The 14,154-nt window shown below is 41.8% G+C and overlaps 1 protein-coding gene across 5 annotated transcripts in view; it reads left to right on the forward strand.

Annotated features, from left to right (window-relative positions):
- Positions 1 to 14,154, forward strand: part of SUMF1 (sulfatase modifying factor 1) — an 87,948-nt gene that overhangs the window by 30,237 nt on the left and 43,557 nt on the right. For all 5 annotated transcript variants that reach the window (XM_014868374.3, XM_044754251.2, XM_014868375.3 and 2 more), the window contains 3 exons: positions 8,223 to 8,305; positions 10,607 to 10,729; positions 11,484 to 11,598. In XM_014868374.3, coding sequence (XP_014723860.1) covers positions 8,223 to 8,305; positions 10,607 to 10,729; positions 11,484 to 11,598 — 321 coding nt within the window. The remainder of the gene's footprint in view (positions 1 to 8,222; positions 8,306 to 10,606; positions 10,730 to 11,483; positions 11,599 to 14,154) is intronic.

The following is a 14,154-nucleotide window of genomic DNA, read 5'->3' on the forward strand; positions in this document are numbered from 1 at the left end:
GAGTCAGGGTTGGAACCCACTAATCTCTTGGCAACCACTCGGCTGAAGTATGTGCTACATCCCCTTACTCAAAACTTAACCACACATTACATTAGCAGTTAAAGATTTTGAAAAGTTCTGCAATAAAAAAACTAGTTTAACTTGATTAACCCAGTGCTTTCCTGACTACTTTGACCTCAGAACCTTTTTTCCCCCCTGTACCTACTAACATCTTATGGAAGACTGTTAGGAAACAGCAGTTGGGAAATGCTTGGACAGAAGAAAAGAGTTATGAATTGAAAATCTGCAGCTGTGGGTTCTTTTCCTGGCTCTGCCACTACCTGCCATTCAAGGCTTATTTTTCCATCTGTAAAATGAGGGAGTTCAAATAGATGGCCTCTGAGATCCTTCCCGTCTTTAAAATTCTGTGGCACTGTAAGCATGCCTGTGTTAAGCATGCAGCCATGCTGGGAAAACATCGAATACCTAAGGTTAGAGCGGGCTTTCCACCCTCCTGCCAAGCCTGTGTTTGCTTTACCAGCTCTCATGGAACTTTGCAAGATTCACAGTATTGTTAAAAAATATGCAAATGTCTCCTGCACAGTGTGCTGTCATCAGGAGGAGAATCAGCAGTCACTGTCCTGCCTCACCATTCTGCCACTGACACAGTGTCCAGCCACAGGGTGAAGTGTATGGACCAGGCCGGTGACCTGAGGAAGTGAGCCCTGGGGAGTGTTCAGAATTTGTTCTTACTCCTGCAGCCCTGGGCTGAGATTGGCTGGTCCAGTGCCAGCCTTTGGTTTAAGCGGGTGGCAGTTGAGCCATGGTGCTATGTGACCCTCTGCAGAGCGTGTCTCTAACCACAGGCAGGAAGTAGATCATCTCTGACTGTGAGCCTGGGCTGCCTTTGCAGCAGGAGTCCCTGTCCCTTTATTGTGATGCTCTATGAGGTGATGCCAATCCTCTTTTTCCTCTTTTACAAATAATAGGTGGGATTATTCATATTGTGATTTACCTCCAGAACAGCCTGCATGAGAGAATTTCCTGTTTTTAGGATGCCTTTTCTATGTTCTGTCTTCTGTTTGACCTTTTTTCTCAGAAGCTTCAGAGCTTGTAAGGTATGAAAAAGAAAAGTATAGAGTTGATCAAATGGCCTTCAGACTTTCTGTGATTTCCCTGTTTTATACATTGAAAAAGATCTCTAAGTAAGCCAGTAGTAATTTAAGGAGCCTAACTGGAGCCTCTGTGTAAAGAGTTGTAATAAATACCTTGTTCTGGGAGCCGAGATTTTTATATACTCAGCCCTTTGGCCAGAGGGAAACTGGCCATACCGTCTATTAATTTTGTTGATTTTTAAAAATCCATTGTGGATTTTTAAAAGTGGTGATTTAAAAATGATGATTTTTAGCAAGAGCTGTACAGACATGCTGTTAGGTATAGTGATGCCACTTCTGGAAATTTAGCAGAAGCAAAAACTGTACATGAAGTGTTTGAAGATGTTCACCGTCGTGTTATCTATAATAGCAAAAAGAGCAACAAAGTTGAACATAACCTGAGTGGTTCGATGTTAGGAGATTAGTAAATTGCGGTACGTCAACATGACAGAATATTGTGTAGCCACTAGATGCGTTTGTTGTGAAGTCCAGATATAACACAGGGAAGTATGTAATAAAATCAATGAAAACAATCAATATACAATTTGGAAAAAATATGTAAAAATGTGTATGCTTATTGATGAAATTAAAATGAATATAAAAATAAAGTTTGCATTAGAATGGTGAATGTAAATAATTTTTAATTAAATATTTCATTTATTTAATATTGCTTACTTTTGTTTTTTCAATGTAAAGTTAAGTCTCAGTTCAGTTAAAATAAAAAAACTTAGAAAATCTGAATTAAAAAAATAACATATTCACTGTAGATAATTTATGGCACAAAAAAAGAACATTAAATATCACCCATAATCTCACCACCCCAAAATAACCATTGTGGTCATTTCGATATAAGTACTACTAATCTTTTCTTGGCGGGGGGGGTGTGTATCTACATGTAGAATATATTTGAGGAGACTTGTACAGACATACTTGTAACTGGCTTTTCTCACTTTCTATGGAGGGTGAACATTTCTCCAAGTAATTACAATTTTTCCTGCATATAATTTTTAATGCCTATGTTGTATTCCTTCATATGGATATACTGTAAGAGACTCAACCGGTCTCCTCGCTAGGTGTGCATGTGATGTAGCCTTTTACTGGGTGTTGTCACATTGCTTTCAAGATAGGTTTTATCAATTTACACAGTCACCTCTTTGCCTAAAGAAGTACAGAGTTATTTGTAAACAGTAAAAATCCTTTTCTCTTGTTTCTATTAATTTTTCGGAAAGCCCCAAATCAAGTTTCTCCATATTTATATAGGTCTCAACTGAGGATGAGTAAACCAGATCACTTTTAAGGGTTCTTTGAGCCCAGAAACTTCTTGGGCCATTTTTGCCCATTGTCTATAATGAATGACTAGGCATAAGGTCTCCCCTCCTCTCATAAGGACATGTAGTGAATGTTTAGAGTGTACCAATTGATGCATTGGGAATATAGTGGATTCCAACATGAGGAATTTCACCCAGAACTGAAGCAAAAAGTATTGAAAAATTTCTGATTTGCCTTAAATTTCATAAATATTTGTACTCTGAAAAAGCATGCATTTTTCTCTCACACACATTCTATTAAGTAGTCAAGGTACCTGATGCAGGATTTAATTTGAAATAAGCTGTCAGACTTGCCTACCTATCTATTTTAATGATAAATTTGTTTTTACTCTATATTCAAGCCTAGTTTTCTGCTTTCCACATTTATATTGGGTGCTGAAGAAAGAGATTTTTACTGTCTGTGTGCTTTCTATTCCATTTAATTCCTTTAGTTGCTAGATTCTCCTCCAGTTTTATGTATACTTCATGAATTTGAACAGATGTGCAATTTCTCATTGTTCACTGGTGCCAGTTGAAAAATTCTCCCAGGCTGTTTTTATAGGGGTAACTGTCATGTTTATACTATGTTTCAAGAAACGTCCATCGTTTTAATTTGCTTGTCTAAAAGCATTTAATTTTTAAGAGAACATTTGTAAAGTTGTGAAGTTGACGTCTTTACACTTGAATATGCGTAATTACACAGTGCTCTTTTTCCTTTGCTGACTTTATTCTAGGCTGTGTGGGTATAAGAAGCATAATTTACCACCTCTGGCAAGAATAAAGGCACCTTTGCTATCATCCCCTTTTCTTTTCTTGAAGCTGTTACTACAAGTCTGGTTATGTCCCCAGGGGGAGGTGGGAAAAGATGTCTTTGCTTTCCGAAGTCCATTTCTCAAGGGGACGTCAATACTCACATGGATCCTATTTACATTGTAGTTGGTCGCTAGCTGTCTGGTACAGCTGTTTCAACTTAAACCCAAGACAGTTGCTATGGAGATGGTTGACTAGAAATAGGTCAAGTTAAAGTCCTTTTCCCCCTGGATACGAGGGAGTGCTGTAACTCTGGAAGTGTCTCAGTCGAACAGAAAATGTGTAGGTGGTCAACCACATCCCCCCAATTTTTCTTCTCAGGATGAGGCTTATCATAGATTCCAGTCCGCTCGTGTTGCTGCTTTTTTTACTCACAAACAACACACCTGAAGACTATTCCTGTTAAAGAAAAGCAGTTAGAGATGTCATAATTTGCATTGTAACCTTGATTAACTGGCTCATGTATGACTCTCAAAAACTGCTTATTTCATAAGTTCCTAAACATAGTAGAATAGTGTTTATTTTCAAGACACAACCATGAGTTCAAGAACAAGTTTTTAAAAACATGGAGTTAACAGTGACATTTGGAAAAGGAAAGCATTTGGTTACATTGGATGAGATTTGCCATAAATTTGGCCAGAAAACATCATGGTTTTCCCAGGGCAACTTGGCTAGGATAAATGATATTCTACCACTGATTTCATCACTCCTCTCTTATGAGGTGACTCTGATTACTTGTCTTTCTTTCTTCATGTGTGTCAGTCCGGGAAATGGTCCCTGACCCTGTGTCTGACAATTACAGTGGGGAGTTATGGTCTCTCTCACAGATGGGCATGTGGTATGGTACTCTTACAGGCCCCTAAGCTTTGTCGAGTTTGGGGCTTGGTGAATGTGGATTCCTCCTGCTTTCTATTAACCCCTCACACCGTCCCCTTCTCCCTACCACCGCCCCACTTTCATGGTGCCACTTGCTTCAGGAAATGAGTTAGTTTACGTGTAGATAGTTTTCACATCATGACAGGGATGGAAGATGGGAACTACGCACTCTTCTTGAGAATTCTTTGGGAATGACATATTCTAACACTTTTCTCAGCCTATCAATCTTCTGAAAAGGGTGAACTGGTGAGTGCTTGGGGCTCATGCTGAAAAAGTTTTACGGGGCAGATTTTCACTAATTAGAATATGTGTTCTTTGAAAGTTCTAAGAGAAAAATTGCAACATGCAGTAACATGAATCAATACTACTACTCATGATAGCCAACACTTGTGTAATTCTTACTCTGTACCGGGTACTGTTCTAAACTCTTTACATGTATTTCCTTATTTAATCCCCACAACAACCCAAGGAAGTAGACAGTAGAATTATTATCCCCATTTTACAGGCAAGTAATCTGAGGCCTAGAAAGATTAGATAAGGAGCCCAAAATCATGCAGCTTGTAAACGGTAGTGCTATTATTCAAACTCAGGTAGGCTGTCCAGGGTTGGATACCTTACCGCTATGACACTATGAACTATATAATAACATTTAAGAAAAACAGTCTGTTTTTTCCCCTGATTATCATAGTGCAGTAGGTTATTTTGCTCCTCCCAGGGGATATTTGGCAATGTGTGGAGACATTTTTGGTTGCCACGGTTGGGTGGGGGGAGGGTGCTACTGGCGTTCAGTCAGGAGACGTCAGGGATGCTGCTAAACATCCTACAGTGCACATCCTATAGGGACAGCCCGCCTACGACAAGGAATTATCTGACCTAATGTGTCAGTAGTGCTGAGGCTGAGAAATCCTGTAATAGTAACACATACTCATTCTAAAGAAGTATATTACTCCCCCAATCCTTGGCCCCTGTTAAGTGCATGTATGTTCTTGCAAATTTTTCTTCTGATTATACTAACATACATTCATATGCATATATTTCACAGAAACAGAATCAAATATGTAATTCTATAGGTTATCTTTATAACATATTATATACATATTTTCACATTGGAGTGTATTTTTATAACTATATAGTATTCCTTTGGATGGATGGATGCCAAGGATGGGTTATGTTGTAATTTTTAATTAGAAATAATATTATAATACTGTACACGTATCTTTAAATGCTTACTTCAGGTCTTACTATTTTGGAGAAAAACTAGGTTGTGTCCTGTGGACAAGGATGGTGTTATCATGGTGTCCCCCTCCCCATGCTCGAGCCAAAGTCTGTTCTTCCTGTTTCACTGTGCACATCATTGAGACAGGTGATCATTGTGTAGCTCCATGATGCCAAGTCATGTAAGCTAGTGGGCTATTTTGGATGGGTTGCTAAGATAATGTGAAAGATTTCAGAAAAGAGACATACTGGGAGAAATGAAAAGTAGATATCTAGAATGAGAGAAAGTGTGTGTGTATGGTGGGGGGGAAACTGAGTCAGAACTAAAGCACTCGTGTGTAAGGTGGTACCTGGACCCACTAATTTGAGGGTTTTTTTGTATGTGTGTGTGTGAGGAAGATTGGCCCTGAGCTAACATCTGTGCCAATCTTCCTCTATTTTATATGTGGGATGCCACCACAGCATGGCTTGATGAGCGGTGTGTAGGTCTGTGACCAGGATCCAAACCCATGAACCTTGGGCCACTAAGCAGAGTGTGCAAACTTAACCACTAGGCCACTGGGCTGGCCCCCCAACTTGAGTTTTACAGACATCTTTGAAGGTCAGTGAGGTGACTAGGTTCACACTTTGTACCCCACTTTGTGCAATTAACCATGAGGATAAATATGTAAAATAAATAATTTAAAAACTGTCAATATGCCAACTGTCTTAATCATATTCTGAGAGTTGCAGATCCCCATTAGGAACTAGGCTTAGCACCTGGCAGATAGTGGGTGCCCAATAAACATTTGTAACCAGAGTGAATTGAGGGTCAGAGGCAAGGAAATGGAATGGACTAAGAGGCCCCAGGAGCAGTGGCACAGGATCTACTGTACATAAGCCAACTCTGTAACGGCACAGAGTCTACTGTACAAAGCCAACTTTGAAGAAGGGGTAGAAAACCTTGAGGGCTTCTGTCGTTAAGGCTTGTGTTTGGCTGTCCTTACTAAGACTGTGCATATGTATATCCTGTGATTCTGCTCCATGGTGTACGATCAACAGAGATGCACATGCATGTTTAACCAAACATCATGAGCTCTTAAGAATGTTCACAGAAGTAGCTCTATTCATAATAGCCCCAAACTGGAAGCTACCCCAACGCCTATCAGTAATAGAATAGATAAATAACTCAGACTTTTTAAAAAAAAATTGCTAATATTTCAAAACACAAAAGGGTACAAGAAAAACAGGCATTCTAGTTTCTACCACCCAGATTTAACAAAGGTTAACATTTTGCCATATTTGTCTTCTTTAGTTCTTTTTTTTTTTAAATCTAAGAAATAGAACCTTCTGGTGGCCTATCTTATCAGTGTTTGGGGCCGGGTAGGCTTGGGTGAGTGATCTGAAGAACTGAAACACAAGAGTGGGATGACCTGGGCTTTCTGTGCACGTCCTCCCTTGACACGGAGTGAATTACCTGTCACTGGCACCTCACATCAAGTCTCGTCAGTGAGAACATCCCCAGATTAAAGTTTCTGCAGTGGCGCAGAGGAAATAGAAAGGAGCCCTGCCTTTCACCTCTCCTGCTGTCTGAAAAAGAAAACGCCTTGCAGTGGTGTCCTTTAAGGACACAGTGCCTCTTTCGTTGAAATAGAAAAGAATTTGGCTTTTTCCATCAAATTGCGATTGGAATACCATGAATGTTTTGATTGTGCTGATGTGAAAAAAGAACAGGAACAGGGTTTGGTGTTTTCAGTGATTGCTGTAATTGTTAGTGGAAACACATCCCCCTTCTTTTCCATTCAACCCAGCTCTTCGGGATGCAAATGTTTCAGAGTAACATTGTCATGGGGATAACCTTGAGTCTGCTCTAGTTTATGGTAGAAGGATCATCTGCAAACTTCTGTTCTTTAGTTAGTATTAGCAACAATGATGATGATGATTTTTAGGGCTCTGCTCCTGACTATCGTGAGGCCGTGGTTGAGACTGGTTCCCTTTACTGAGTGCTTGCTAAGTGCTAGGCATAGTCATAAGCCCTTTATGTGTGCTATATTTCCTCCTTGTAGTAACTCATGAGGTAGGTATTGTTACTGTCTCCATCTACAAATGGGAAAACAGGCTTAGGGAGGTTCAGTAGATTGTCAAGGGTCACATCATGAGTGACAGCCATGATTCAGATCTCGTTTTGACTGGTTCCCAAACCAAGTTCTTAATCAGTCACTAAATGAGAGCTACTTGCTATTGTTGTTTGGGTTAAGGGAACTGTAAAGTAGGATTAAGGTCCTGGGAACAGGTGGCTGAACATTTCCCAATCTTATGTAATTCGACCTCCTCTGTAGTCTGAGGTAGGTGAGGCAGGGGGACCTGCTCCCATTTCACAGATGAGGACTCTGAGGAGCCAGATAAGCAGTGAACTTGCCCAGGGCCACACAGCTAATGTTGGGCTGGAAATTGAACCAGGATCTTTTGAAAACACACTCCAGCTTTTTACTTTGTGCTTCAGCTTGATCTCTGACCACCCTGATTGACCTTCAGCCCAGCACTTAATTGTCGGGTTAACTCTGTTTCCCCATCTTTTAAATAGGAGCAGTACTACCTGTCTCTCTTGTTAGAGATTCTAGAGGATTAGCTAGCGGTTCATCTTTTTAAAATTCTTGGAGATATATACCATTTAAATACATACTTACTTAGTCACTGTGGTGCTTTATGATATGAAATAATATTTTTTTGTTAAAGCTTTATTTACATACAAATCTTTATTTTTGATATTCTGGTAAAGGTAATTGGGATAAGTCAAATGCAAGTTGAAGACCATAAGTGAGATTTTTTTCCTGCACATGCTGAGTCAGTGTTTTTCTAGAATCATCGTAGCTAAACTCAGCTGCTTCTGTGTTGCTTTGAGGTTGCAGCTGCTCCCTGGTGGTTACCTGTTAAAGGCGCTAACTGGAGACACCCAGAAGGGCCCGACTCTACAGTTCTGCACAGGTGAGGCTGGTGGTTCTTTCCTTGGTTGACATGTTTTATTCCAAATAGATTCCCATGCTGTTGAAAAGGAACTCAATGGCCATCTTCATCTGTAAAGGCGTGAGAATGAAAAATTCCAATTGGTTGGTAGGAAGATAAAATGGCAGGAAATAATGTATGTAAAGAGCAAACACTGTGCCTAGCTCATAGAAGGCTCGTAATAAGTGGCTTCTTTCCTTCCTTGTTTGGCCTGTCAGAGTTCCTTCTTGCTGATTTTTGTTCCTGCTTTGACAGGCCTATTACAAATCTATGACATGTTTAGTCTTCACAACCTGTCTGTCTGCTCTCTCTCATGAGTGGGTCATTAACTGGAAGAAGCCTGTCATGTGTATAAGTAGTTGTGTCCTGCCAAGCAGCCACTGTTGAAGCTCAGGCCTTGGCTATAGGATCCATGTTATCTCCAGTCCTGGACTGACATACTTTGAAGCCACCATCTGACTGGAAAACCACAGAGCGGCAAGTCGGTCAGCAAGTCTCCAGGGTGGCAAGGAAATAATTATCTCAAGCAAAAATAGAGTAGCACTTTAAGCCCTGGGGATGGAGAAAGGTTTGGGTCAGGACTCAGCATCTCAACAGCCCAAGAAAACTGTTCTCCTAACCCAGTTTTTCAGACGGGATTTTTGAGCCTCTATTTTTGACAACATTCCTGGTTATTGCCCTCATTGTCAGGGAGCTGGAAGCACATTAAGTTCAGCTTTAGGGCTATGCCCCTTGACAAATGTCAGAAGTCTTTCAAAGCCTATGTTGGCAGCCGCTGTGGTGGAAAAAGACTGCAAGGCAGAAAGTCATAGGATTCTTGGGTACCACAAGTTGACTGGGCCTCTTAGCTCCCAATTAACATCTTATTTACTTACTTAATTAATTATTTTAAGATTTACACCTGAGCTAACAACTGTTGCCAATCTTCTTTTCTTTTTTATCCCCTTCTCCCTAAAGCCCCCCAGTACATAGCTGTATATTCTAGTTGTGAGTGCCTCTGGTTGTGCCCTGTGGAACGTCACCCCAACATGGCCTGACGCTTCAGCATGGGTGCCATGTCCGCGCCTGGGACCCGAATCAGTGAAACCCCGGGCCGCTGAAGCCGAGTGCGCCAACTTAACCACTTGGCCACGGGGCAGCCCCTCTTTCCTTAATTTAATAGTGAAAGAAAAAGCTAAGGGAAGAAGGAAAACCCAGAGGGGAATGTATTTTATCCACTGACTGAGTCTATCTTCTGAGAAAAGTGCATCTCTTATCAGTGCTAGAAACAGTGACTAGCACACAATAGATACTCAGTAAGCATTTGTTGAAAGAATCAATGAAAGTTACGGTGTAATTACTGTAGGGAATTCAAAGATGTTTAAGGAATGGACTAGGAATGTGTGGTCTACTTGAAAAAGAGTAAACAGGGTGCTAAAGTTATCTGGTGCTGGGTAAATGTGTATATCCTCTTATTGTCAAATTTTCCCCCTAACCTTTCCTACTCCTCTATACCCTTAGAAAAAATAAAGACTTACTTGGAGTCTGCTAGAGTGAGGCAAATACAGCTGGCTGATCTGTAGTAGAAAGATGCAAAGTGTAAAGCCAAGTATCACTGCTTGGGCTCTCTGGAAACAGAGATAACCGTATCGCAGGAAACTGTGATAGAGTTTGGTGTGCAGAATATTTGTTAGGGATCCATACCTATGAAAGCGTAGGCAGGAAGCAGGATTGGGCAGAGGGAGATGCCAAGACCACAGTGCAGGCCCAGTGAGTCCCAGCCAACCCCGCAGAGAGCTCTGGGGTATACATGGCCCGTAGGGTTGAGCTGCCGGGTGCCGACATGGCTGGGCCTTTAAGCTTCTGCTGTGGTTCATCATTGATGGCTCTGAGGTGGGCTGTCTGTAGCTGTGGGAAGCCTTGAAGGAGCCGACAGCTGGAAGCTTCTGCCGACAGCACTCCCAGCAGCTGGAGCAGCACTCGTTCCTTAAAGGGGGATCTGAGGGGTGCATCTCCGCATCCACAGTACCAGCTGAGATTCTGTGGGGGGCCAGGCCTGCCTGCAAAGTGAAGAAATGTTTTGAGCCTAGTTCCAAGAGGAATTATAACCCTTTTAGGAGCCTGGGATGTGAGAAACCTGTGGTGGAGGGTGACAGATGTGACATGGCTGGGGCTTGAGTTGGGGACCAGGACCACTCAGTGTCACAGAGTGAACTGAAGGTGATAGTGGGTGCTTTGCTGAAGCTGGTTCACAGTTCCCGTTCCACTTTGTGCCCCCTTCACTCTCCTCTCGCTCTTCCCCAGGCCCGATCATCCCGTTCTCCATGTCTCCTGGAACGATGCTGTCGCCTACTGCGCCTGGGCGGGAAAGCGGTTGCCCACAGAAGCTGAGTGGGAATACAGTTGTCGAGGAGGTCTGCAAAATAGGTACTGGAGGGGGGTGGGTCTCATCCTGCCCAACAATATGTTGACCTTTCTCTAAATCTGTGGAACTGAATTTGGTTAGAAAGTTGATTTAAAACAGCAGCAGCAACAACAGCTCTTTCTTACTGGGCCTTCCTCATCTCCACGATGGTGCTTAGGAGACACTGACGCGTGGTCACCAGCCCCTCACAGCCCCCTAAAGCCAAGAGTCTGGCGAAGTGGGCTCTGTGCAGCTCCAGTTACTCTGCCCCCTGGTGTTACACAGTCCTCTTAGAGCCTCTTGGCAGGCTGCCTTGCTTTTCATATTTCCTTATTTTCAGCATCCCCTGAAGCTGCGGTATTTCTCAGCTTCTAGAGCCATGAGGCAGAAAACTCATGTTTGGGTCACATCTTCTAGGAAGGGCTCCTTAAAATAGCGAAGGCTGTGTAAAACAGTGTGGCGTGATGGTGCCCGATCCTGCTACCATATAAGTCCCGAATGATGTCTGCTTTCCCAGCCTTCTATCAGGCCTTCTTTTAGTTATGTCATTTATTTCAGGCCTCCTGAGTACTCGGGAGAGACTGAGGTTGTTGTGAACCTGACGTGAGCTAGTTATGTGGAAGTTAAAAAAAAAATCCAGATTAAAAGCTTTGTTTATTTATATATTAAAAATTTTGAAAAATAGCTCACTCAGAACAACATTGCATTCCTTCTCTTGACTTTAATCCAGAAGCCTGTGCCTGTTTGACAGGCTGATGCCTGTGTCTCTTCTGACAGACTTTTCCCCTGGGGCAACAAACTGCAGCCGAAAGGCCAACATTATGCCAACATTTGGCAGGGCGAGTTTCCTGTGACCAACACTGGAGAGGATGGCTTCCGAGGAACTGCGCCTGTGAGTAGCGAGGCATCTGAAAGACGGCAGCCCCAGAGGGCTGAGAAATGAGTAGAAATGAGTGGAAGCCACTGCTCACTCCCTGACCAGTGTTGCCACTTCTTGCGTTCATCCACTACCGCACACGGCAGATACTAATAATTAATCAAGCGTTCTTTTTTATAACACATTTTTCTTTCTGATTCCGTAATACTTATTGTAGAAACTTAGGAAAAACAAGAAGAGTATAAAGGAGAAAAGTAGAAAGATCTGGAATTCGACTGCCCAGAGATAACCCTTGTTAGCATTTTGGTGTGTTTCCTCCTGTTCGTTTTGATGCTAATAATGGCTGGTGGGTAGTGAGTGCTCACGGTGTGCCAGGCATGGTGCTAAGCCATTAGCATGAATTACCTCATTTAATGTCCATTCAACTCTGTAAGGTAGGTACCATTATCCCCATTTTCCAGGTGAGCATTCTGAGGCACAGAGAAGTTAATTAACTTGCCCAAGGTTACACAGCTGGAAAGCAGTGGAGCTGGGATTTGAACGAGGTCGGTTTGTTTCCAAAGCCCATGCTCTTAAATAGCATACATGTCAGCATATGTGTTTCCGGTGTATACGTACCTGTATATTTTTTACATATTGCTTTGGGGTCATATTGAATACAATATTTAAAATCCTACTGTTTTTCCCTGCTTAATAACAGGAACATTTTATCTGTCATTAACAGTTCTCCACAAATACCTTGTCTCTGAGCAGCTGGGTAACCTGTCATTCGAACGAACCCTAATTTATTTACCTCTTATTGTTGCAAATTTAGGTTATATCTGTTTTTTTCTAAACAATACACCAATGAACGTCTTGAATATAAACATAGGATTGTATCTCTGATGATTTTTTTTAAGGTAGATTCCCAGCTGTGAAATCAATGAGTCAAAGGCTAGAAACCTTTCTTGGTAAGAGTGTTAGGTGTGTGGCCAGATCGTTTTCCGGAGAGCATGTGGCCTGTTTCCCTCCGTGAGTGCGCGATTGCTCCTCTCTCACTGTTCTCTGCGAGCAAATCATACACTACTGAGGCACTGTTAAAGACACTTCATTTCTCTCAGTACAGTGAGGAAGGAAGTCCTGTGGTGGGGAAATAGCACCTCACTGGGTCTATTGTTACAGAGAATAATTTTCTTTTAACAGTCTTTCAAATAGTTGTCGTTTTTTTTAATATTTGTATTTTTGTTTCACACAAAAATAGTTCCTCCAAAGTTGATTTCTAAATGTAACACAGATACATTATTTAGAACATGACCAAATGATTCCAGAATTTCAACTGAAATAATAAACAAGTGAGAGAGACAGATCAAGACATTTTTGGAAAAGATGAAGAGTAAGGAGACACTTGGACTATCAGAAATTTAAAAATATTTTGAGCTATCGTAGTTAAAGCATTATAGTTTTATTTCTGGCAGAATTAATGTAAAAAATAAATTACATAAGGATATGTAGCCCTTAAATGGGTATATGAGTGAATATGTGTGTGCATATAAAATTCTGTGTATATGCGTTAGGAATGTGATAAAGGAACCACGACAGACCAAAGGGAAAAGGATGCATTATTCAGTAGAGACAAAGGACTAATCAGATCATCTTGTAGTTGGTTCCTCCAAAGTCTCCTTCAGGATACTGGTGTTCTTGTAGGTACATAGTTTTATTCAGTAAAACAAGTGATTAGAGGTCTTGGGGACTAAACTCAAACTTCATATGGGTAAGAAGCCCAGCCGGTACCTCGTGGGCCACTTTTGGTCCTGAGAACTGGTGCTGCAGGATGAACAGAAAGTATCAGTTAAGGTGCCTGATGGGGAGGCTGCCCATGAGACCCTAGCAAAGATGTTGATTGATGCACACAGCAGGACAGTGGCTGTCCAAGTGTTACACACTGCTAAGGAGTGGTCAACAACTCACCTGTGATGCACTAACCCTGAACATGGATGGCCCTGGAGTGATGGGCCCATACCTTCTTTGGCAGTGGACACATGAGAGAGACTAGTACGAGAAGCACCTCAGCAGCCTAGATCCCCCTCAGGGATGCTAGGCTGTGAGAAGTAGGGCCACTGCAGTAAGCCTTGAGGCTTAAGGCGTGGGCTTCTGATGGACCAGACACATTTTATAAGCGCCTGTCAGTTTTAGTAAAGGGCCACAAGAAGGCTATATTGGACAGGTATGAATATTTTACTGCATTTACTGCTGCAGAGTTTCATATCACTAATTAAGTGCCTAAGCCTCCAAGGAAAGTAGTCATTTATTCTCAAGTCAGTCCACCTTTTCAGAAAACACAAAATTCCATATGAAATAAGGACACTTTACAGATGTTTAGAGTTAGAACATTTAACTGGGAGTTTAGCAGATGTCTACTTGGAATATATTTAACAGAACTTTCCTGAAGAAGTTGCCGTGGAAGTTCCTGAGACAAAATTGGAACGGTTACCAGGAGCCCTCAGAGAACCAATTTGAGAAACAAGACCCGAGGAGAAAGCAGCAGCAAGCCACTTCCGCTTGTGTTTGATTGAGATTTAACAAGATCTCTGT

Source organism: Equus asinus, chromosome 21, assembly GCF_041296235.1.
Source record: "Equus asinus isolate D_3611 breed Donkey chromosome 21, EquAss-T2T_v2, whole genome shotgun sequence".
Lineage (NCBI taxonomy): Eukaryota > Metazoa > Chordata > Mammalia > Perissodactyla > Equidae > Equus > Equus asinus.